At 44.0% G+C, this 26,935-nt stretch overlaps 1 protein-coding gene across 1 annotated transcript in view; it reads right to left on the bottom strand.

Moving 5' to 3' along the window:
• Positions 1-2,156: 2,156 nt before the first annotated feature.
• Positions 2,157-26,935, bottom strand: part of MOB1B (MOB kinase activator 1B) — a 94,089-nt gene continuing 69,310 nt past the window's right edge. The window contains exons 4-6 of the mRNA XM_014607382.3: positions 12,494-12,627; positions 9,546-9,709; positions 2,157-8,765 (exon numbers count right to left, since the gene is read on the bottom strand). Of these exons, the coding sequence (XP_014462868.1) occupies positions 8,688-8,765; positions 9,546-9,709; positions 12,494-12,627 (376 nt within the window). The 3' untranslated portion in view covers positions 2,157-8,687. The remainder of the gene's footprint in view (positions 8,766-9,545; positions 9,710-12,493; positions 12,628-26,935) is intronic.

The following is a 26,935-nucleotide window of genomic DNA, read 5'->3' on the forward strand; positions in this document are numbered from 1 at the left end:
CACTTACGCGGTCTTCCTACGTAACTTGGCTCCCAAATACTTATCAACTTATTACAGATACTGACCAAGTTCATTTGCAAAACTTTTTTTTTGAATATGCTTTAATGAAACGGGTCCATTTCAATGCCCATTTATATCTAGGAAAAGGATTTAATTCACATAATCTGCATCAAGGGACTGCTCTCCAATTTCAAAGGATTTCTTTCCCAGACAAAATGTGCCAGGTCCCCCCCTCCTTCCTTTTCTTTTTAATGATGCAGTAAGTCTGGCTTTCAAGATAAGATATCATTCTTGAGCATTTAGAAGATGGTAAATCTTGAGTGCTTAGGCTTCAACAGGATCTAAATTACTTCACTTCATTTAATCCCCCTGGATTGGTATCCCAATATGATCCTTAAAATGCACATGTGATTTGTTTTTAAATAAAGCTAATATGTTAAAGTATTGTTGGCAAGTCCTTTGATTTCTACCAAAAAAACAATTCAAATTTCACATCAAAACTTCAGATAAACACTATCCTTTAATTTGGTTACATCAACATGAAGATGGAACATTTACAAAGGGAATAAAATACTTGGCCTACTGTAGTTGCAGTTTTTCAGCAAGGCATTTATTTCTGGTGTGTTTTGTTTTGACCCTAATAGTAGGATTTGTTGAGAGATGTATCCAGATGCTGAAGTCTACAAATTAAATGCTAAAAGCTTACGTGCATATAGGTTCCTGCAACAGGAAGTTTTACTGAAGGGATTACAAAAGCACAGATGGATTAAAATAGCATTATGGTTTTAAGTAGCTCTCTTAAAAAGCATAGTTCTCATCAAAGCTGTTTAAACTGTTGCATATTAGGTTCCCTTGTAAAGCTTCACATAGCCATTATTTTAAAAGTTTATAGTCTTTAAGTGTATGCAAGAATTTAAATTCAGCACCTTTCTAAAAGGTAATGGAACCAAGGTGTGATTTGATCTTGAACAAAATGGGATTAAGTGAGCTTGTTTGAATGTAATTGCAGAATATATTAATATCCCTAAAAATCCAAAACCAACTCCCTAAACTATATATATCTCCCATTCATTAGCATAAAAGATCAGAAGTGATGTCCCTGATGGGCAGTCATGTAGTTACAACACAAAAGTTCATCAAAACACATCTCCCTATCTATGAATTAAGTGTAGGTGGCACCAGTCTCTACAAACCAGTACATCTTTTCTGAAAACCTAACATTTGAGATTAAGTTGGATTTTTAAATTATGGAAGCTGAGGCCTGCAGCAGGACCTATAAGGCAACATTTTTTTTACTAGATACTCAACACAATCTGAAGGCACCCAGCCAACTGTTTCATATAATACCCATATCAGATATTGCAATATGGGCTATATTTGCCATTTTTCTTTTTCAACATCTGAGATTCATTTTTCTTTTCTTGATTTTTTTTTTTTTTTTAGGTGACCCTAATCTGACCAAATATCTATTATTGGCTGAATAGTAGCGCCTAGAAGTCCCCTCCCAAGATTGCTACTCACTATTCATAAACTTAGAGTTGTTCCTATCTTAATGAGTTTACAATCCAAATAGAGGATTGGAGGAGTAAGTGTATAAGGGAAGGTGGTTTGGGGACTGGAGCACTTACCTGTAGAGGTGAAGACCACACAAGGCCAAGAGACATTTCTTTTATTGTGTGGATGGAAAGAAGAGGGTGGGTGGCTTCCATGGAGTTCCATATGTTACAAAAAGAAACTTCAATCCCAGATAGACAAATGCATTCAATTTGTGCATTAAGACAAGGATATGATTTATAACAAATTACATAAGGAAGCCTCTGTTACAAATCCTTCAAGCTGATCCAAAAATAGATGCTGAAACTTCAGTTCATGGACCAGTAATCTCTTTATCAAGCTGTACAGTGTTGGGCCCCAGTAATTTAGGTTCTTTCACCTGTTCTAAATTAATACTTCAGGTTATAAAATAAGGATATCAGGTTGTTTTATTGCTATTAAGTCTGCCTGTAATACAAAAATTCACAATTTAAGATGAGGCAATTACAAAATCTAATTTGTAGGTGGAATGTTCATATGTACACAATATACAGACGTAACCAAGTTCTATCTATAAGTAAAAAATAAGTTAAAACAAGTCTGGGAAGAAAAAAAAAAGACAATCATGGTCAAACATAGCTATTTATTTTTTCTTATAAACAGCATTCAGTTTCTTACTGAAAAAACCTAGAATTTAAATATTTTTTCCTCCCATCACATACAACAATCTGTATACATTATTTACATCTCTCAAATAAACATGTTGCAGATTCAGACATTCAACCTTCTCTTTTTAATCAAAAGCGGTTCCGATTTAAAATTAATATATCAATCAATAATGACTACAAACTGAAGCAATATTGGCACAGTTAGCTTACAGTACAGGTTCTCATCTGGCATTTCATATTTTACAACATTTTTTCCTCCAGCTGCTTTAAGATGTTTAAAGATGTGAATATGAAGGTTATAGTGTTGCTTTTGCAATATCTCTTTTGCCTCCAGCAACAAAGTTTTCCTCAAATCTCATTCACTTATTGCATTCTTTGTTGTCTCCATTGCACATCGAGGTATTGCTTCTAGTGGTCTTTAGCAACACAACTTAAGCACATAGGACATAGTAAAAAGAGCAAAGAATTAAGTGTTCCCTCCAAGACTTGTGTCCCAAAATGTCCTAGTTGCACATGTACAAAAATAATGAGTACAGTTTAGTGGCTATAAAAATTAATTTCCCCTAAAAATACATTAATCTATGAATAATTTAGGGAGCATATTCTAAAACAGAAACACATTTTTGAAATTCAGTTTTTCTGAAATCTTAAATTAAAAAGAAATTATGTTTTAGGAAAAGGAAGAAAATAAAAAGATGCTTTGTACTCAGAATGATCAATGTTAGTTATCTACTTAAAAGGATTAGACATCAACAAAACCTTTTATACAGTTTTAAAACCTCATCATTAATGGTTCCAGCAATGCAGTTTGGAAAAAAAACAAACAAAAACAAAACCTGTAACAACTGAAGTTACCAATCAAGAAAACAAGGTTCTAAATAACGGCAAGAGTTCTTTTCAGTGGAAGAAACAGGCAGTCCACATTCAAGCTGCAGCTTTAAAACAGTCCAAATGAAAACTGGTGTTTTACATACAGTAATATAGCACTCCAGGGGACAAGGGAAAAATAAACACCAGTATTGGCTGGGATAAAACATTCCAAAACAAAATGTTTTTCATTAAAATGATAAATGGTGATGCAGGGCAAGAGGGAAGATAAAGAAGAGAAAGGAGAAAACTGGATGGTGAGTAAAGTCAATAGCAGCAAATAGGTATCTTACCTGTGAAGTGAGAGGGAGTGCTCAGTTTCAAAATACTAAATAAAAACAGTGCCTTTGTTCTCTATCTTAAGGTAAATGAAAAAGTTCAAATTCTACATTGCATAGTAAGCAGTAAAAGAAACTTTGACACTTGCAGACAGGCTTTTTGTCCTTTTATAAATTGTTCTCTCTCCTCATCTATCATGTTAAGCATCAATTCAGCTACCAGCAACATCAGAATGTGGCACAATTTCTCTGTTTGCACAGTTAACTTGGATCCCTGACTCAAATATGAAAGATCTTTAAAGTTACAATTTCTGTGATCAGAATTTAACTACCAATGAATACTCCTTGGACCAAATTCACCGCTAGCGTAAGATACAGAACACAGCTGTCTTCAAAGTGTCACACCTGTTTATAAAGCTGTGAGTTTTGGCCTGTCTCATCTCAAGGTAGATGACTCCTGAAGTTACAACCCAAATCATTAAAATGGTCCAATATAGGCTGGTAGCTAAGATACAGAAAAACCTGTTAAGAGCCTTATTATTTTGCAAGGTCTTAGCCCACACTGGAGGCATGTGGGTAATACTTTTCTACTCCTAATATCAACAGGGTCTAAAGCTCCATTGTTTCAATATCAAAAGCAATGAAATACCAAAGGGAGCATCCCTTAACAAGCATGCTAGAATAGCATGCTTCCCCCCCGCCCTCCCCACCCCAAAAAAAGATACCCTTGTGCTAACAAGTTCACTAGATCTCAGTTCAGGTTAAAAAACAAGATGATTTTCACTTAGTATTCTGATGTGCCCATGCTCTATAAGTGTAAACACACTTGAGTTTCTGGTCCCAAGTCGTTTGCAAAAAACATTAAAAAATTAAAAGCTGCAACCATAACAGTGTAACAGTGTAAGGATACTCTATCTTATGCCCTGCATCAGTATGTTCAATGCTGTTATTTTCAAGTGTAGTAGAATTATTAAAGTGTATTCAAACAGCTTTCTGTCAGACAGTGATCTCCAGACTTTTATTACATATCTAGAAATTAGTGTAAAAAAATAAGTTTCTACCAAGTACCAAACATTCCAGAAAAATAAACTGCCTGTGTAAGACTAATACTCTACATATTACATTCTAAAATTTAAGAGTATCTGAATTGCAGATGTCCCTGAATTTTCACACACAGCTGTTTGGAAAAGATCACATTTCCAGAATGAGTGAACTCTAAAAATGAAAACTGCTGCTGCTTTGCTACTGTTGCAAATTGCTACTTTTGACATTTTAGATTATAGATTATATTTAAAACTTTCTAATCTATTTCTTTTTGGGTTCTATAAAGAACACATTTTACATGCAACACTCTTTAAAAAGTTCGATCATACCTGCAAGAAAATAGTTTGCCCCCCCCCCTTTTTATCTTTGTTTAAACACCTTTTGTACATAATGTCAAACCCATCCTTTCACTTTATATTGAAGGTGCTTTCTCTGCCTAACGCTTTTTAGATGATCTGCAGCACAGCACTGGGGTTAAGTCTAGTGGCTTCTAGAGATGCAAGATTTATGCTGTCAATGGTAAAAAAAAAAAAAAATGTCTCTAGCAAAAACTGAACACCCACATAGGTCTGTCAACCAGTACTGATTAGATTAAACCCAGCAAAGCAGTTTTCAGTTAAAATTAAAATTAACAATGCACATGCAGCTAGCTATTGACAGCTATATTATTTATGCCTTCAGTTAAAAGCTTGTCAGTATTTCTATTACTACCTCCCAATTTTCAGATCTAAAGTGTTCTTCAAATTAAAGCAAAAAGGCCCAGGATCCAAAACCAAATATTCTTCAATTAAAAATGGAACATTTTAGGAATAATCATGTGGATGTCTTTATGTGCTTCTTTAAGTCCAAATAAAAGTTCTAAAGAGCCATGGAGTCTATGGAGTTAATGATCCATGACCTAGAAAGGGCTCAAACTGTAGCAGATCTACAGATAAAAGTCCAGAGTTTCAAAACTCTAGCTATACAGTATCTGGATCAGCTAAATCAACCACTTTGCATGTTTTAAGACCCCTAAGGAACCCACACAAGCAATGAAGTAATACCAAGCAATATGTTATGCTGCTGTGCCTAGGTGAGTATTACCAGGTTTCCCAGGGTCTTGCCGGACATAATAAGTTCTACCCTTTTTATGGTATGAGGAAGATGGGAACTGGGATGCTGATGCCCCTCTTTCCCAAACACTTGAGTGGGAGGCAGGTGGATTGGCACTTGCCCACAGTGACATAGAACAAGCCCATTGTGGGCTGCAGTAACAGGGAGTAAGAGGACCCCACTAGGGATTCCAAGGGGGGCCACCCACATAATGTACAGCCCACACAGTATGCAACCCCAACCACACCAAACTTGGACAGCCCTGTTCTAATGCAACAGAAAAGCAGTTTTTCTCCCCCGCGTTTTTAAAAACATCTTACAGGCCTCGATAGATCATGAAAGGGAAAGAAATAGACACGCCCCCCCCCCCCCCTTCGTTCATATTTATGACCAGTCAGATACTGGGCTTTCATTAGACCTAGAAATTCATAAATCAGCCCAGATACACTCTAGGATTGTATATACCTTAGCAGGCCTTTGGATAAAGTGAAGGAACAATGACCAAATATAACAATATTATTAAAAGCTTCTGTTTTGTTTTGTGGTGTTTTTTTGTTTGGTTTTTGGGGGTTTGGGGGGCGGGGAGGTTGGCTAAAAACCACTCTGCCACATTAACAAAATCAGTGTTGAGAGGCACTATGAACATTGGTAACCTAAGCTTCTCTTGCCACTTTATAACATCTAACAGGAAACCTGGAGTTTTCCCATGATTGAAAAGCAATTAAGTATGTGACTTTTCTAGTGCATAGCTGGACTCTCAAAAGCCATCTTCAATTATAAGACCACATACTGGTAATCAGAGGAGGAAGATGTAGTTAATATCCACGTTTGCTGAATTAGAAACTTTTCACCCAGTTGGTGGACATTTATTTAGAACGAGAAAAAGAAAGATTTTGTTTTTAGACTCTGGATTTTACAAAGAAGAGCAATATTAAGTACAGGTCAGTCACATCATATGTGCATTTAACTTGCACAAATTCAACTATACATGGGGTGGAGGGGGGCAGGGCTTGAGCTTGCACGCGGCGCTGCCGCTTACCTGGAGGCCCATTATGGCGGTGACAGCCACTGCCTCCAAAACCTCCCGCTGTCGCCATGGAGCCATGCCTGGAGCTGTGTGGCCAACCGCTGAGCAGCAGCGGCAGCATGGTGGTGGCCAGGCGGCACGCAGCCATCCCTACCACCACCACGCACTGCTGCAGGCCGCACAGCTCTAAGCACAGAACCGCATGCAAACTCAAGCCCCGCCCCCCCTCCCACCCTATGTATAGTCACCAATTTTCGCCTTACGCGCTGACTTCAGCACCTAACCCCCGCGTAAGATGCGACTGACCTGTAGTGGAATTTTCCCATCTCAGTTTTGGAAAACACAGCCACAGTCTAAGAGTTTTATTATTTTTATATGCAAACTAAGGTGTCAGTTATAAGTTTTGCTGACTACTTTCATGTGTAATTGTGTCTTTTCCTAACCAAAGTCAAGACTGTATGTCAAAGAACTATGTAGAATATCTATATGATAACTTAAAGACATGTACTACTGGTGCCCTCCATCACAAACTAAACTCAGGCTCAGCTAAAGATCACCAAGAGTTCTCGTGTATGTGGGTCAATGTATGTCTTTGTACTAAAACTGTAATAAATTTGTGGTCTTGCAAATCTCAGGTTTCATCTGCTGCTACACCATGACCACTTTAAGGCAATTATATTAATGATACTGGGGAGGGCTGGGGGGAAGGGACAGATAGCAGTGCTTAAATATTTATTTGAACCCAAAGGCTAGTATAAATCTTGACAGAATGGAAGATGCACAAATTAAAAACAAAGAAAAGTTAAATTTTTGTGAGGAGGGGGAAACTCCAGAGTTTCACATAAATATGACAGAGATTTCCATGCAACACTCTGTTGACCATCATGGAAACCGGTGAGTCATGCAGTACTGGCTCTCCTTATTTCCACTTTGAGAGACATGAGGCCAGAGAGGGAGGGAAAGGCAATAGCAAGGGAGAAATAAAGCAGAGTGGGGCATGCAGGGGGAAAGAAAGGGAGATGCTGTGATTAAGATTTTTCAGAAAGACTAAAGACTGATAAAAGTACACCAATGCACTGCAACCATTACTTTCCCCATGTAAACAAGTGATGTAGTTTCCAGAAAGTAGTCATGCAATAATGAAAGGGAGGAAATGTGTGTGATTATAAATGGGACATAGTTCACAAGACATTTTTTCTATTAATGTATATGTTTTTCATTGTGAAAAACCCTGAGAACTTGAGGTCTACCATCAAGTTGTCTTTTTATTTTTAATTTTGTGTTTCATTACTCCAGTGGATTTCAGACAATACCTTTCTTAGTATTACCAAATTGTCATTTTTGATGGTGAAGAAGTGTATTTTCGTTTCTCACTGAAAATATTTGTGCAAACTCATGGCCCATCTGACAAATGCTATGAAGCTTTATAAAGGGAAGTGTTTAACCTTATAAAAATGACTGACCTGAATTGATATTTACAGTAACAGAATAAATATATACCTCAGAGAAGAAAAATAGTAGGATAGATAGCTGGTCTTCTGTCATCCTGGGTTCCCTATAGTTTTGAAACCTTTATCACTTCAGCTAGATTATTAGGACATGATCTACTTAGTTTTAAGTAGCTGCATATTCATCTCTTAAAATAAAAAAAGAATACTTTGTATTAAAAGCTGGAGATCACCTGTGTATGTTATGGCTTTTTTAGTTTAAGGATATAGATATATATAAATTCTAAAACAAGCATCAGTAAGTGTCCTGGGTATTAGTTCATATATTCTGTTTCCAGCAACGTTCAGTACGGTATGTGCTTTGCACCTCAGAAGTGAGTCTGCCAAGGCACTTAGAGAATGTAAGTCTTCTAGGGACTTCATGAGAATGGGCTACAATTGACACAACACAGACCTATCCACCAGCAGTGTCAATTTCCCCACCAAATAATATTTCCTTTATAAAACACTCAACATGTGTTAAAAATCCAAAATGAACAAAAAAAAAGCCATTTGCTGTGTGTCACTAAAAGACAAAAAGATTTCCCCCAATAAAAGCACAGAGAATGGATCTTGGCTGCCTGTAAGAACAGAACAAAGTTTGTTTTGTTTAAAATAAAAAAAAAAAGACCCCAAAACATATCACATGCTTGCTTAAAGAAACAAGTGGTTTACACAAATCCACCTCCTTTTATCTATCTTTAGAGGTGAGTTTTTCAATCAATTCTTGAAGTGGAGCAAGTTCTCTTCTGTCAATAAGGTTGAATTCCTAAAGGTTTAAAAAAAAACAAAAACAAAAAAACCCCCACAAATTTTACTTCCATTTTAATGTAGCATTAATAACATTTCACATATACTTCACACTTATAGTAGAAGCTTTATTTAGATAAAGCTACTCTGCAGTTTGAGGCCTTCAAATCTAGGCTTGCCTGTTAATGATTCTCAACTAACAAATTGAATCCATAAAGGTAAGGTAAAACACAGCCAACGTTTTACTTCTAGAGCATTAGTTCAGATCCAATCTAGGTCACCGTGACTAAATGTTATTACCATCCGAGTGCTGTTTACTAGCCTGTGTAAAAAGAATTGGTATCTGTACTCAAGTGCCTCATGGACAAGCACCCATATTACAAAATCTAGAATATTTTACTTCACAACCAAAAAGCATACTGATATTTTTTTCAGGGTTCAGGATTGTATTCTGCATAAAAATCTCACCCCGCTGCAACTCAAGACAAAGTTTTCCCCCCTAAAGAGGTTGTTCTTTCTTTCAATAGCATTTGAATAAATACATTATTTGCTGCCTGGTTTCAATTTCCCCTCTTCTACTGGCTACAAGTTAAGTTTTTATTTGATTAAAAAAACCCCAACCAAATAAAAAACATATAGTAATAACTTTTTGTAAGAATGGATAAGAATACCAATAAGGTATTTTAATATCAGTTGCTAAAAAGCTTAGAAGAACAAATTTTATAAATCACCATTTCTAATATATCCTTTCCTCAAAGTAGAAGGCAATCTTGACTCAGCTGACCATGTGCTAACTTACCTGAACAAAAAATATAAAGTGCTTGAAGGATGTGTTAAGATGTGCCTCTTCTTGCAGTTGGATCACAGGATCAAAGTGCTGGTGGTAAATGTGAGCATAGACTCTAAAGAGGCGCTTTAGAATGGTCTTTGCTACAGACATGAAGTTCTTTGGGAAAGGAACACCTAGAAATAACAAAACAGTGAACTTACATAGAAAATTTTCTGAGACAAAGATCACATCTTCATGGCTTCAGAAGCTATGATACATTAGTCTGACCTCCCTGCATATCATAGGTAATGAACTTTATTTAATGATTCCACATTAAGCATGTAACATCCAGCTGAGCCCAAATATATTTTAGACAGGCATCCATTCTCAATTTAAAGATGTCTAGTGATAATGACTCTCCCCTTCTCTTGGTGGGTTGTTCCATTGGTTAAGCTACCCTTATTATTAAAGAAAACAAAAGCACTTTATTTCTAGTCTAAATTTGTATAACTTCATCTTCCAGTTACTGGATTTTTTATGCTTTAGTCCAGCGGTTTTCAACCTTTTTTGGTTGGTGTATCCCTGGTGGCATGTCAAGAAACACGGAGAACCCTGGCCAGTCGACGAGCAGGGGAGGGAAGGCGGGGAGGAATCCCCTGCACACAGTGATGAAACCAGAAGCGCAGGTGACAAAACCAGAAGTGCCCCTGCTTCTCCGTGCCACTGCTGCACCTTCCCAAGTATGCCCAGGGATACAACCACAGCTTTAGTCTGCTCCGCTAAAGAACTCTCAACTCAGAAATCTTCTAATCATGGTCTGTAAGAGCATTTTTACATGTGCTCTGGGGGTGGGGAGGGGTGCTTTAATTAGAGCGGCTCCAAGAGCTGCTCTAGCTCTAATTAAAGTGCCTGAAGCGTCTCGTGTATCAGTGTCCCCATGCTTCAAAATAGTGGCAGAGACACTATCTAAAGCTTGTGGAACAAGCTTTAGATAAAGCTTGATCTTCCAAGGTCCCTTCCAGCCCTAATGTCTATGAAATCTATGAAAGCACCCCCCCCCCCCCCCCACTGCCATTTTGAAGCAGGGGGATGCTGATACACAAGACAGACACTGGCTGGAATGCGCCAATTAGCATGCTCCAGCAGACTCAATTAACCAAGTTTGCTCCAACTCACAGTAATTACAGCATGTCAGAGCAGCCTCCTAGCACATGTACAGGCACCCTGAGTGCCTACATGAGCATTTAACCATCTCTTGGACAAACTAAATAGATGAAGGTTCATTAGTCTCTCATTTCACAGCAGGCTCCCCAGACTTTCAATCATTTGGACAACTCTTTTCTCAACCTTACCAATTTGTGCAAATTTTTTTTGAAATACGGATACCAGAATTGGACTCAAGATGCAAGTAACAGACTCACTAACACCTAATACTGTGGTAATAAAACACGCCTATTTCAACTCAATATATTTCTAATTCAAGCAATGCAATATCACATTTGCTTTCTTAGCAACTCCATCATACTGGGAACTCAGGTTCAGTTGCTTATGTCACTATGATCCTTAAGGTCTTTCACAATTTTCAAAATACAATCTAGCATCCTATAAAAAAAAAAGAGAGATTATAAATGTGTCAGGATCCTGAAAAACAGAGTCACAGTTTCAGTTGAGGCCTCTGAGTCCTACCATAATATAAAATACCTAATAATCACTTGTACTAACGTTACTATGAATAATAAAAAAATGTTTCTCCTTCCTATTTACTGAACAGATACAATAATGAAAATTTCATATTGTAATCTAGTCTTATGTCTCCACCTGCTGGGGATAGTTGAGAAGAAAGTGTTCTTACACAAAAATACACAAGCCAGATTCATTGCGTAAGTCTGAAACAATGTACAAGCAAGTGCAAAAAGCTTTGTTCCGAACATATTGTCTGTTTCTCCATTGTTACAGGTTTATCACGTCTTTCTGAAACAACTCACAAAAACTCTGGCTTCTTTACTATATCCAGGAAGAGCACACACCAACTGCAGATGCTTCCTTAGCCTGTTGAAGGATATTTAAACCCGAAAGCCTGCTAAGAAGAACTTTCCCAACTATTTGAGTTGGTCTAATAAAAGATATCAGATTTACCCAAAGACCCTAGTCACAAAAACAAAGGCAACTAAGATATTTCCCTTCTGTTTCCACAACTGGCTTTCATATACAGTTGAGTGGGAGATACAAGCCTTTCCTGCAAATTTTGAGCTTCAGAACAAGCAGCATGCATTAGCCTTCTGGAAAGCAAAAATTTAAAGTTTATTCTTTTTACTTAAGCATAGCAAAACATACTAGTCAGGGCACATTTTAAATTTTTTTTTAAGCAGCTGAGTTGTGCCATGAATTTCAAGTAATTCCCTTAATCCACAAACACTGCCACTTTCTCTTGAAATCACCAAGTTCTACCTATAGTCATGCTCAAGCCACAAATCAGACTTTGGGAGTGCGCATCTTTTCTGAATAGTGACTATAGTCTTCCCAAAGACACCAAGATCACTGTTCCTTTTTTCTTTTTTGGTTAGGAAAAGTCCTCCCCCCCTTTTGAAATAAGAAAGCTTTAAAAAACAAAACCAAACCCAACAGTCACTTGTTAAACAAAAATGACCTTTTCTATATCCTAAATCATAGCAGGTTTTTGTTAACGATTTCTCAGTTGTGTATCATGTCTCATATTTGGCACCCAAATTATATCTAAACCCAATAAAAGCATCTTTCAGCACACTAGTAAGTTATTCCAACAGTCCTACTTTAACTAACAATTTTTTAAAAAATAAACTTATATCAGCCATTTACAACTGTTTGACTATTCAACTTTGGGAGGCAGAAGTAAGATTTGTTCCTTCTTATAAGTTCACATACCAACTAAAAAGCTTTACAACACTAGTGATATTAATATTTCTTTACAGCAGTTTGCCAGTTGTACTGTTTGCCTTTACCTATTTTAGATGGAAAAAGAGTTTCGTCATCCAGCTGATCCTGGACCCAAGTCATCAGGTAATCAATGTACTTTGGTGCAGAGCACTTGATTGGTTTCTTTATGTTTGTCCCATCTGCCCAGTGGTATTCATATCTGGACAGGAACAAAAAGGAAGGGTCTCTCTTAAAAACTGCAAAATCATTCATGTAAAAGCCTATAGGGATACTTAAAACCATACTAAACTAAGGAATTAATTTGGTTCTCATAATGCTTCCAGAGCTCTTATTCTGACAGAGTTCTATTTTCCAGGCATCTATTTTCCTCTCCATGCCCCTACTGTAACTGGCCTTTCTTGTAGTGTTTTTAAATAACTTGCATATATCATGCAAGGCCTATTCACATCCAGAACCAATCCAGCAAACAAAATCCATGCGTGCATTCCCTACAACAGTCGAAATGCTTACATAATTAAAAGGTAGCATAAGATTAGGTCTCTAAGCCTTACTGAGGTAGCAATTTCACTTACTGTAGTAAATTAACGTATTTTAAATACAACGATAAGGGGAAATACAAAAAATGTTACACAAATCCCTTGCATGTCAATAAAAATTAAGCCCCACAAATAACGTAGGTATCTAACTCCCCTTTAGGCCTCTAATTCCCATTGGAATCCATGTACATGCCTTTGCAGATATACGCCTAAATTCTTTACGTACATACCAACTGCAATGTTATCCGCAGCAAAGAGGCTTTCCTTCAATTCTATTTCTGTGAAACAAAAGTGTCTCCTCCCCTTCAGACTACCAAGTACAGTGTGAATAGTAAATACCAGTTAGAATCATCAGGGTGAGACTTTCCGTCCAATTCAAGTATGTTAGGTCCAACATATTTATGAAACTGCTTTACCCCGCAAGAGGTTTTTCAAATGTTATAGACAGAACCAATATGGCTATTCTCTACCTAATAATCCCAAATTAGAACTCATTTGAAATTCGGGAATATCATAATTAATATATCTATAGTAAAGCCTATTAGCAAGCTTCATTAAATTCCGTATTATGTACAAACATTAATTATTAAAAAACTAGAAATCCTCCCTACTCCCAAACACAGCATTTTGGCACATGGATCTGAAGGAATTCCATCATTTGGGAAAAATACATTTCAGTTAGTATTTAAAAGGAAAATGTTCAGGCTCCACGCTCCCCTTTAAAGAAGTGTACATGATTAGTGTGGTCTAGTGTACAAAGCACTGGGTTGAGGCTAGGGCGATCTGTATTCTATTCTTAGCTCAGGTCTGCTGCCAGCCTGCTATGCGAGTCTGGACAAATCACTTCCCCTGTTTGTAAAGGAAGTAATGATCTTTTCTTGGTATAATGCCAAGATCTACTGTGAAAAGTGCTCTATATAAAAACTTCATATTATTGTTATTAACATCTTAAGGCAAAGAGCACAAATGCATTATACAGCTGTACACCTTTATATGAAGGTTTTAGCCACATTTTTTAAAATCAAAATAATCAGAGGTCAAGAAAACACAACATACTTGAAAAGCTGAAAGAATAGTGAATATTTAGTCGGGAGAGCAAAAATTGGAGGCAGTAATAACAGTTTTCAAAGACAAAAAGAGGTGATAAACTGTTCTGCGTCCAGGGGACCAGGCAAGGAACAATGGGCTTCAATTGCAACAAGGGGAGGCCGCTTTTTAGGAAGCCCTTCCTAACTCTGAGGATTAAGCACTGGAACAGATTACCTAGAGAACTGTGGAATCTCCATCACTGGCAGCTTTTAAGTGCAGGTTAGACAAACACCTGTCTGGGATGGCTTAGACAGGGATGATCCTGCCTTGAACAGGGATTGGACTATATGACCTCCTGAGACCCCCTCTGTTCCATTTTTCTATGATTCTGTACACAGTTAGTTTTAAACCTCATGTCTACATAATGTATATCACAGAAGAGAGTACAAAAGCAAGTCACCCCTCTGCCCCCCATAATGGCAGAAGCAAGTCTTGAAGGATTTTAAAAAAGATAAGGTACTGGCTTTATTGATCTGTTTCAGGACAGTGTTCCATACATTCTGGTCCAAATAATTCTGTCATCATCTGTCCAGAACAGTCTCTAGGAGTAAAAAGGACTGCTGAGCTTTACAGTTGTAAAATCCTCCTGAAGAAACCAATGAACCATATAAAAAGGTAGTACCAATGATCTTCTAGATAAATGTTCGAAGCACACAGTTAGGTTAAAATCATATGCTTTTAGAAAACATCCTGGTTAGCCTGCATACTTGGTCTAAATTATTAAAACTGACAGAATTTGAAGTTTTAACAACCACATACAATCTCTCTGTTACACTCAGCTTTGATAACAAAAATAGCATACTTTGTTTCATTTTCCATTATTAGTAGAATAACAGAATGCCATGATGTTTGGATTGCCAAGTGCAGGGGAACATTTGTTAAAAAAATATTCACTTTGGAATTAAAATTATGAGAACATTTTCAAACACATTACAAAGAACTATGAAATGAAATATATTGAATGAATTGAATATATATGACGAAATATATTTTTACAAGAGGCCTACATTTTGGGCCAAATTTAAGTCAAGGATGGCCTGTTCCGAGGTGTTTTCCGTTAAATCAGTAACAGGTAAACCTTTTCACTACACAGTTTCAGAAGAGATATCAACTTGTGTTCTCACCAAGATTATAAATATAATAATTCTATAGAGATACCAAATCAAAGGATAGCTTATATAAAAACTATACCCAAATATCCTATGCACTATTAGTGAAATTCCTCCCATTATTATAGCAAAATTATAGCCAAGACAACCGAGTTGAGCTTGAGCAGAATTAACAGTTGACAATTACCAGGGATAGAATTTAGTTAAGGAATAGGATTACCAATCCGACTACCGTAAAAGCTGTCATGGGAACTTTAGGCATACATGCAGCAAGCAGCAGCTCTGCATTAAGACAATTATGTATGTAGACTCTCTATTAAGACTTTGCATTAAATTAGGGTTACCATATTTCCAGTTCCAAGAAAGAGGACATGTGTCGCAAGGGGGTGGAAGGAATATATGATTGTGGGGGCAGCGATACACCGGCACCCTGCACCTGCCCATTCTGTTGCACCTCCCTCCCAAGCCACAGCCGCCCCAGCCCTGCTGCTGTCCCTCACTCCCAACCCGCAGACCATTGGCCCTATTGATGCCCCTCACTCCCAACCCATAGTGTCCTGCCTCCCTGGCCCCTCCCCTGCTGTCCACCCAGAGATGCATGTGCAGCTGCCGCCAGCAACAAGTCGGGCCAGGGCTCGGCCGACCTCAGCGCAGCTGTTTGCAGCCTCCCTCCTGCAAGCAGCCCAGATTCCATAGAGGGTGGCAGAGGCCTGCCCAGAGTCCAGGCCAGCTGTGGCAGGCAGCTGGGACGCTGCAAGCCACTGCACCGAGGTCTGCAGAGCACCTACCCAGCTCGTTGCTGGCAGGGGAGGGGCCAGGGTTGCATTCCCTAGGCCCCTTCCCCACCCACGCACACTGAGGCGCACATGCAGCTGCCACTAGCCATGGAACAGGACTAGGGCTCTGAAACCCAGTGCAGCTATTTGCAGTCCGTCTGCTGCCTGCTGTGAGCCCAGGGTCCAGTAGCCAGCAGCGGCTGCATGTGCACCTCAGGGCATGCGATGAAGAAAGGGCTGGGGCAACACAACTCCAGCCCCTTCCCCACCATCCACCTGGATGTGTCCAAGCACCTGCTGCCAGCAATGAGGATCAGACCCCTCATAGCTCCCTCACTCCACCCTATTCCCCTCCCAGTCTGCCCCTGGCATGCCAAATCCAGGCATGAGTTCAGTTTGGGGTGTTTTTGGCACTCCGGCCAAAAACATTGCCAACCCCTGGTTCAGATGATGGTGTTTCATACACATTCATGGATTTTCAGGGCCTCTCAGATAGGTGAACAGAAAATCGCCCTTAGGCAGCCAAGTGAATCTGACCTGACTGCCTACACCTCTCCACCAAAGTCAGGCAGCTCCAGGAGTAGCCTGGAGCTGCTCAGAAAAGCTTCTGGAGAAAGCAGCCAGTGGTCCTGAGGAGCCCAGGCCTGCTGGGAGCTCATGTGGGAAGAGGAAAGAAGAGCTGCCTAGAACACTGGTTCTCAACGTTTTTAGACTCCTGGCACAGGTGTAAAAGGGCCAGCTCTTAGTTTCCACTCCTTTTTTTCGTCAAACTCCTGGAACAGAACAAAGCAATTCATGTCTTTCAAACAGACTCAGAAGGACCACAGTAGGTCAGAAGGTTTTTAACACCTGTGGATTCCTATCTGACATTTCTGGGTTCATCTTGTGAGTTGTGTTTGCACCCCCAACAGGGCTAGCACCTCACAGCACCCTGGAAAGGCTCTTGAGGCACCCAGGGTCCCCACGCTGCTGTATGCCTGCTTCAAACTTTTCTGGTGCAGCGCCCTTCTCTCACCCCTCGCAGCCCAGCCCAACTCAGTGGACACATGACTACTGATGTCCACAAGGTCCTGGCTGAGTGTGCAAGCCATAGCACCGGGCAAGAGCCACAGCAGCTGCCTGTTTCCCCACCGCAGCGGCAGCAATCCCAAACAAAAGAGAAAGAGAAGGCAAAGGTGCCACAGCGGTCACCACGACAATGCCCCAGTGAGTGGTAACCGTCCGCTGCCAGCCCCAGTGTCACAGCAGGGCCCCATTGTTGTGCTCCCTCCCCTCCCCCACCAAAGAGTTAGTGCAATCAGGAGGGTGGAACCCCGCTCTGTACAGCTGGGAGGGAGTGACAGGAAGGGGCTGGGGGCAGACTGAGCAAGCAGCTGTTATCTGCACCAGGTAGCAAAACCAAGCATCTCACCTGCAGCTGGCATGCATGGGGAGGGCAGGAATACAGAGACAGAGCATAATCCCGGGTATTTGCTGATATTTAAAAAAAAAAAAAAACACTTGGACAGAGATGGGAGAACCCAAAAAGAGGACATGTCTGGGAAAACCCAGACGTATGTAGAGGTGCACCAATACATCGGTCCCATATCAGATTGGCACTGATATAGGGAAAACTGATAGTATTGGAAATTGGCTTTTTTTGCTAGATGTGGCTGATAAATGCCTCATGCATGCGCACGGCTGCAGCATGCACATGGCCAGGAGCACAGCCCAGCAGCTTAGAAAGCAGTATCTGGCTGGTAAGTCTGTTGTGGGGGAAGGGTAGGGGGAGATTGAGGTCCCCGCGATGAGGGAGGGAGGGGGGAAGGAGCAGCTCAGCCAGGGCGGGGCAGGGCATGGGACGGAGCCACGAGAGGCTTGTCCGGGGGATGGCTCCCACTGCTGTACGTATCCCGAGGAGGCATGGGGGCATGTGCCCCTGGATCTGCATGCGGGGTGAGCTGTCGCTGCGGACTTGGGCCAGGGACTGTGCTGGACTCTTCCCAGTGGGGGACTGGGCTGGGCTGGGCTGCACTGGGAAGGGGACTATGGTGAATTTTAGGGTGGCTGCAGCCCCCACATAGCACCCTCCCAACGCTGCCACCACCTGCCCCAAGCACAGCCCAGCCCAGCCCCTCCCACCAAGAGGAGCCCACCCCACCCCATGTGCAGATCCAGGGGGGCACACCCCCTCCTGGGGTGCACACAGGGTGGGAGCCCCCCTCCCTCCCCCTGGACAATCCACTTGTGGCTCTGTCCCATGCCCTATCCTATCCTGGCTTAGCAGTGCCTGCCCCAGCCCCACTCCTTCCCTCATACCAGGGGCCTCAATCTGCCTCCCCCCATTCCTCTTCCCTCCCCCATGCCCCTTCCCCCACAATAGGATTACCAGCTGGATGCCACTCTCCCTGCTGCCCAGCTACATATCGGAATCAGATCAGTATCAGCCAATATAGGCCCTTAAAAATCAGCCATCAGTATCGGCCCAAAAAATCTCTATCAGTGCACCCCTAGATGTATGGTAACCCTAATTAAATCTCACTGGAAATTCTGTCTACCTACAAGTACCCCTAATATACCAAGGATTACCTCTGTACTTATTCAGAGGAAAGAGCCATCTACTGAATTGGAGCACCTGATCTTAAAGCAGGGTGGGGAAAATATGGCCCACAGGCTGGATCCGGTTTGCCAAGTGATTCTATCCAGCCCATGATGCGTCCCTTGGCCCTGTCCAGCCCAGACGCGGGGGGCAGCCTGGGCCATAGCATGTACAGCCAGTCCCACTGCCGCTGGGTGCAGAGGTGCCACCTGGCATGGAGTGCAACCCACCCTATACCCCACCGACATGGCTCTTGGGAATGCCAGGAGCTATATTCTGGGGAGGGTCCAGGTGGCAGGGCAGAGGTGACATGGCAGCTGGACCAGCAGGGGTGGTATGGCAGCTTCCTGGCAGTTCCCACAGTGACGGCTTGCTCTTGCCTTCACACTCCAGCTGCTGCTACCACTATCTCCACTGCCACCGCCAGACCTGGCTCGGCTGCTTGGGTACCCTAGCACATCCACCCCTCCTCACCAGGTGTGCAGGACAGAGTGAGCAGCTGGGGTCTCCATGGAAAACAGCCTGGGACCCCTGCAGGCAGGGTGTGCTTGGCCAAGCAAATGGGATGGGACCACAGGCAGGCAGGGAGTGGGATGGGTGAAACCAGTGCCCATTGCAGGGATGTGCAGTGAACGCAGCTCTGTCCTGGGGCCTGACTCTGTGCTATCACCACCTATCCCACTCTTGCCCATGGGGATCCCATGGAGCACTCTGCCCATGGGGATCCCATGGAGTCCCCATCCACATGCTTCTTCCAGCACTTCCGGCAGTCGGAGCCAGGAGGATGGGGGAAGATGGTATCAGTTGGCATCTTCCTAGCAAGGTCTTGAACAAGCAATGACCCTGCTTAGCTTGCATGATCTGACAGACTGTCAATAGAAAGTAACTATGAGAAACATCAAAAATCTACTCTCTGGTACAACATGCATCAGAAGGGAAGATTATCTTGACGTATCTTTAAGTACTTTAGTAATTCTCACATGCCTGGCTCACCATTTCATTTGTTACTTCTACAGATAAGCTGGGGAGAGACAGGGGAAAGCATTCCCCGCACGATTAAATTTAGTAATGAAAACAGTATTCTGGAACTAAAGCTTCTATAGAAGTTTCCCAAAAATAGAGGTGCACCATCTGGGCAGGTAGTGGAAAAGGCAAACTAAAAGCTGACAACATACTGACTCAAGTGCATAAACAAGTATCTACATCTCTGGCAACAGAGCAAACAAGCATATCATGCTATTACTACAAACTAAGGCTTTGTACAGCCATTCAGGTTCTCCTGGGAGAGTTGCTGCTCTCCCAGGAGAAGCCACAAGTATGCAGATGTTCAGGCTTTTTCTCCCAGAATAAAAGTGGCTGCTCCAGGAGAAAAATAATTTGGAAACAACCAGGGTTAAATCATTCCCTAGAGAGTTTCTCCTGGGAGAGAAAAGTGTCTGTACATGCTGGTTCTTTAAGAAAGAAGCATAATCCTCCAGTATCCACCCCCTCCCCCCTGCCCCAGGAGACACTGTTTCGCTCACTAGACTCTGTTGCTTCAGCAGGGAACAGAACACATCCCATCATAATCCCCGCATTGTGCTGGAGGGAAACATAGGCTGATCATGGATAGTCTGAGTCAGCCAGTCAGGGCTGCCCTATGCCCTGCTGCTGTCTGTTACCAGGCAGACAAAGTGCAACGAGATGTGTGCACAGGCCCCCCAACTGCACAGTATCAGCACTGCAAACTTTCCACTCTTTGCACGTCTGTACACATGGTTCCAAGTCCAGGAGAACAAACCTGGGAGATTTCTCTTATGTTATGTGAATATGTGTATGCAGCCTAAACCTTAACCATATAGCTAGATCAGGCTCATCTGAAAATATAATCTTCTCCATAAGGTTCAGGGATGGTATTATAACACAGACAAAACAATACTTAGTATGCAGAGTAAGAGATATACGTATAGTGACAAACCGGAGGATCAAACCATCCCAAATGACACTGTTTAATCCAGGGGCAGGCAATTATTTGGGCCCACGGGCCACATAGATAGCTCTGGGGAGCTGCCATGGGCCGGTCAGCACGCCCCAGAAGTCCGGAGTCGCAGGGAATTCTGGGCACAGGCTCTGGGTGGCTGCAGCAAAAAAGGCTCAGAAGTGGTTGCTTCCTCCCTGCCCCGCCCAGCAGCAGCTTCTGCCTAACTGCTGCTGCCACTGCTTAGTGTGGGTGGGTGAGTCTGGAGCAGGCACGGGGCGGGCCAGGGTTGGGGCTGTGTGCACAGGTTCAAACTGGTCCAGAGCTGGTCTGCTCCACCAAGCCAAGTCCAGAATGGGCACAGGGTCAGGGTAGCCAGAAGGAGCCAATGCCACCTGGACTGCCTAGAAAGTCCAACAGTGGAGCTCCCCCAGCCCCACTGTGCGCTCAGGGAACAACAGAACATACCAAGGGCTAGATGGAGCCTGGGCCAGATGGGACGGAGGGACCTGCCATGGGCCGGACAGAGTTCCTCCGTAGGCCAGATCTGGCCCACGGGCCGTATTTTACGCAGCCCTGGACTAATCTGTCTAAATCCTGGTGAATCCTACCAATTGGCTTTTGTATTCATGGATACCAGTAATCCTGCATAAATGGGAAAATGTACCTATATACCAAAGATAAGGCCAATTCCTCCTGTATGAAAATAGTTGGGGGGGGGGGGGGGGGAAGAGGGACATACACACTGTAGGACAAAACCACCACCTCATATTGAACAGATGCTTGGAAATTTAAATGTCAAATTTAAATCCAATGAAAGAATATTAAACGGACAGTTTAAAATTCTATGTTCATTTTTGGTGCTCTCACTTACCAAGGGACAGAAAACTAAGGAGAGGTTGAGAGGCAGGATGAAGGTTCAAGTTTGTTCACTTTTTCAGCTTAAGAGACTCACGGCCCACGAAGATCTACTTCTGCTTTATTTATTCTTGTCAGCAGCCAAGTTTAATTGTCATGGTACAAGGATAGCTGTACCTTTCACTGCTTTCAACTTCCTCAAGTGCAAATTTGTGCAATGGAGCTCTTAATGCAAGAAGCTGTATGGATGTATTTGATAGCCATGTTGGTCTGAGACAAAAAGAAATTTTAAAAACTCTAGAACTCTAAAGTATTCTACGCACTTGATTGCCTTCTCTAAATTTTAGGTAGGCACAGGTTATCCTGACGTTCCCATTTCTGTCAAGGGTTCGTAATTCTCTCCTTGTTTCCCAGCTTGTCCCTTCAAGGACTGTCTCCTTAGAGAGTGCAAGTCCTTTGTCTTCTCTACCTCTTGGACCTGGTTAAACTGGTTTAGCCAGCTCCACAGGGAGTCCTGGATAGATTTCAGAAGTAGCTGTTCTTGGCTCTGTTTTGCAAGAACTGGTAAATGGGAGACTATCTACCTTTCTGTCAAATGTGCAAGTAGCTCACACCTGAATACATGATTTTTAATTATTTAAAACAGAACAAAAACAACAAAGCAGCAGTCTGACCACTGATCAACCTCAGGGAAAAAAAAACTCAATGTATAGTGTTCACATAGTTTTTGTATTGATACGATTATCTTTTCAGGGTGCTTTAACCTTGGCCAAGTTTGCAGACAACACCAAATTATGGGGAAGCATGGTCACGCCTGAAGATAGGCTGCAGATACAGGTGAACCTAGGCAGGCTAGCAAGTTGGGCGGATCAGAATCAAATGAATTTCAACGTTCAGAAATTTAAAGTGTTCCACCTAGGGACAAACAACCCCCTAACACACCAACAGGCTTAGCAATGCCAAACTGACCAGCACCACGAATGAAATGGACCTGGGGGTAATAATAAACCACAGTATGAGTATGAGCCAGCAGTGCGATGCTGTAGCCAACTGGGCAAATAATACCCTGGTATACATCAATCAATGCGTCTCCAGCAAAACTAGGGAAGTAGTTCTTCCGCTGTACTCAACATTGGTGAGACCGCAGCTAGAGTACTGTGTCCAATAAGGGACGCCGCACTTCAACAAGGACATGGTAAAACTTGAGAGAGTCCAAAGAAGGGCCACCCATATGATTCATAGAAGTAAGGGTCGGAAGGGATCTCAGTAGGTCATCGAGTCTGACCCCCTGCCCTGGGCAGGAAAGAGCACTGGGGTCATATGACCCCAGCTAGGTAGCTTGTCCAGTCTCCTCTTGAAGACCCCCAAGGTAGGGGAGAGCACCACCTCCCTTGGAAGCCCATTCCAGACTCTGGCAACCGTTACTGATTAGAGACTTGCACAGCAAGCCATACAAGGAAAGGCTGAGGGACCTGGGACTCTTCAGCCTGCTGCTGCTGCTTGGTGCAGGGAAAAAAAACAGTCCCTCCCCCTCACCTCTGCTGGGCCTTCTTGCCCAGCTGCCCTGTGGCTCCACTCTGCTGCTGTCACTGCTGCCTCCAGGCCACCCAGTGGGGCAGCGGTAGCAGTGCAAAGGAGCCACAGGGCAGCCTGGGCATAGGCTCTGGGTGGCTGCACCAAGAAAGGCCTGGCAGTAGCGAAGAGGAGGGGCTGCTTCCCCCCCATGTGTAGCAGCAGCTTCTGCCCAGCCACCATCAGTGCTGCCACTGCTCAGCATGGGTGGGCAAGTCTGAAGTAGGCATGGGGTGGGCCAGGGTTGGGGCTAGGCGCACAAATTCAGGCTGGTCCAGAGCTCGTCTGTTCTGCCAGGCCAAGTCTGGAGTGGGTAAGAGGTGGGCCAGGGTCAGGGCTGTGCGCACAGGTCCCCAGTACCACGGGGCTGGGGCCAGTGGTGGTGCCAGCTGGAAGGAGCCACCACCTGGGCTGCCTAGAAAGGTAGTCCAACTGTGGAGCTGCCTGAGTCCTGCTGTATGCCAGGGGGCAGCAGGATGCACCACAGGCCACATGGCACCTAGGCCAGGCAGCACCAACAGACCCACTATGGGTCAGACAAAGTCCCCCCATGGGCCATATTTTGCCCACCCCATCTTAACCCCCTGCAGGCTGCATGACTAACTGCATGTCTTAGATTGCACCAACATACATCAACTATGAACTCATCTAGCTACCGTGTGCAGGGTCCCATATTGTCTTTCTAAACATCATAAACCCCATGTTAACCCTACAAAGCCATGTAAATAATATTTTTTAACAGTTTCTAATAAAATTTATTTATTAAGACACACACACACACACACACGCTCTAGGGCTGAGGCAGCACAGGTGCTAAGGTGCACATTTGGCAGCTCAGAAGTTGCAAGCTGAAGGCTATAGCAGAAGCGTTCACAGCACAGCCTGCCAGATTCCAATGAGTCTGCAAATTCTGCTAAATACCTTGTCACAAAGACAGGAAAAGGGAAAAGGAAGAGATGGGCTATCAGAAAAGTAAAGAAAAAACTTAGCAATTCACCTATGACCAACAGGAACATGCACTGGGTCTCATTCTCACAGTCAGCAGCAGCACAACACTTAATCTGTTTAACATTCACTCATATGTACCATCCTGATCTACTTGTTTCATATACAACACTGGCTTTAGGTGGGTCCTGTACATTTAATTTGGCTTTCTTTCCTGCATCATCTAGTCCCAGCCCTGTGGCTAGGGCAGGGGTGGGCAAAATACGGCCTGTAAGGCCATTCTATCTGGTCCGGAGGGCCCCTAAAAAATTTAGAAAATTAATATTCATTTTTGACAGGAACCAAGGGCAGTAGGACCCAGGTGAAGCCTGGTGGGCTCCCACAACAGCAGGGCCCACCTGGCCCCACCCACCCAGCTGGAAGCCCCAGCAGGGGCTTCTGGCCTGGGACCACATGGCTGCTCCATGCTGGAACCTCAGGTAAGGGGGTGGGGGGGGGGAGGGCTGGGAGGACCCCAGGCAGGGAAGGAGCCCAGGGAAATGTGGCCAGAGGAAAAGCCGAGTGTGGGGTGGGGAAAGCAGCCCCTCGCCTGCCCCTTGCTGCAGCTGCTTGCAGCCCACGTGGAGCTGCTTGTGCCTGCTCCAGACAGCCCCGCATGGGCTGAGAGCACCTGCAGCAGGGAGCACCGGCCATGAGGCAGGCGAGGGGCTGCTTTTCCCTGCACTCAGCACCAGCTTCTTCCCTGCTGGTGAGCAGGGGTTTGGCGCTGTGCGCTGCCCCCCACCTGTACCGCGGGGCTGGGGGGGCACTGGGAGTGAGTGGGTGGGGAGCCAATGGGAGCATGGGGCCTGCATCAGTGTCCCGGGACCAGTGCCGGCAGGGCCCAAAGGAGGGTGGCAGGAGTGCGGGGTCCCAGCCAGCAGGCACTCTATGGAGCTGGGCCAGCTCCCCCCTCTCCCTGCTGGTGCAGCCCAGCCCGGCTCCACAGACCACTGCCAGCCTGCGCACTGCTTTGGGCCCCACCAGTGCTGGCCCTGGGACATTGGGACATTGGTCCCAAGATGGTGACCAGGGAGCAGGGCACCTGTCAAGGGGCGAGGCTACCCATGCGGCCCTCGACAGCCTGCCAGAACTGGGTAAGTGGCCCTCCGCCCATAATAATTGCCCACCCCTGGGCTAGGGCGAACACTCATCCCTAACTGGATGGGACAGTCCCAGAATGGGATCATCAAGTCCCAGTCCTGGGCTGCATGACTCTGGGACACTTTGTCCTGGATTCACAGCATTGTGCATGGATCTGGGTTTCCCTCTGCAGGCTGGCAGCATTCCAGCCTGGAAAGGACTGCGTGGGGCTGCCAGGAGCAAGATGCAGGGTCGCCATGTGCACGTGCACACCCAAACACACGCACAAGGGTGGGAAAGAGCCAGGCAGTATAGAGAGTACCTGCCTGCAGGTAAGTTTATGGGGTTGGGGGGGGAGGGAGAGGCAAAAAATCAAGGCCCCCATAGTGAAGAAGGGAGTGGGACAGGGACTTGGGGTGCTCCCCAGCCAGAGTGGTGCATGGGGCCCCAGGGCTGGGGCGAGGGGCAAGACCAAGCCATGGACAGCTTGTCCAGGGGGTGCGTGGGAAGGAGACTCCCCACATCCACAATTCAAAAAGGATGTGGAAAAGCTTGAGAGAGTGCAGAGGAGAGCCAAACACATGACCAAAGGTCAGGAAAGCAGACCTTATGAAGAGAGGCTGCGAGCTATGGGGCTCTTCAGCCTGGAAAAGCACAGGCCCAGGGGTGAGCTGGTGGCCACCTATAAGTTTATCAGGGGTGCTCACCAGGATCTGGGGGAACGTCTATTCACCAGAGCACCCCAAGGGATAACAAGATCGAATGGTCACGAACTCCTCCATGACCATTTCAGGCTGGACATAACGAAGAACTTCTTTACTGTCTGAGCCCCCACAGTTTGGAATAGACTGCCGCCGGAGGTGGTTCAACCACCTACTTTGAATGTGTTCAAGAGCCATTTGGATGTTTATCTTGCTGGGATCCTATGATCCCTGCTGAATTCCTGCCCCTGGGGCAGGGGGTTGGACTCGATGATCTTCTGAGGTCCCTTCCAGCCCTAATGTCTATGAAATCTATATCCCCAGGGAGGGGGCATACTGAGTGCACATGCCCCCCAGATTTGTATGGGGTCGGGGTGGATGAGGGCTGTCTGCTGTGGGCCTGGGGCTCCCTGCTCTGCTGTCCTCTTCCCTGGAGCCCTGCACCAACAGCGACATGCCCCATGCCCGCACAGCAGCTGCCAGGGCGGTGGGAGCATGGAGTTGTGCCTCCCATGGCTGCCAGGCAGGCAGGGAGGCACACAGGCGGTGTGCAGCTCCTGGGGGAATGGCAGCAAGATGGGAAGCCCTGAGCCTGCAACCTGCATCCGCCCCTGCCCCACTCAGCTCTGCTCTGGCCATGTCGCTGCAGGGGTGGGGCACAGCATGTGTCCAGCCTTTGCATTTTAAAGAGGTGTTCATCCTACCTGTCACAGTTCAAGGCTTAATGCCAGCATCAAAAACATTTTCTGGCAGGGGGGCCAGAATGACCCAGCTCAGTTCCAGAGAGTTTCTAGGACCCAACCACTGCCATCTCTGGATCCAGCCCATGGATCACAGGTTGCCACCCCTGACATAGTGCATTTCACAGATCTTTTAAAGAGATCCCTTTGCCCGTCCCATTTTTACACTTAATTTAGTGCCAGATATCTTCCTATACATCATTACAATCCTTTTTGATGGAAACAAAATTGCTTTGGGCACTTTTCTACATCTTAATCATGAATTTAAGACCTTTAAGTGCATATATCCTGGTTGCAGGTATATAGTAGGGCAGAACAATAGTTTCTTGTTCATACTTAACCATATACATTACCACTATGTCTATGCTGCATATGGAAGCAAGTTATAGAGAGGCAAATTACACACATGCAAGCACGCACACAAACTTTATGAAGTATTTCTGTATAATGCCATACACTTTACAGTATACTTTGACCATTCACTGGCTTGCAGCAAAAAGCTGAAGAAACCGTTACATTTCAAG

The sequence above is a fragment of the Alligator mississippiensis genome, chromosome 2, assembly GCF_030867095.1.
Source record: "Alligator mississippiensis isolate rAllMis1 chromosome 2, rAllMis1, whole genome shotgun sequence".
Taxonomy (NCBI): Eukaryota; Metazoa; Chordata; order Crocodylia; family Alligatoridae; genus Alligator; species Alligator mississippiensis.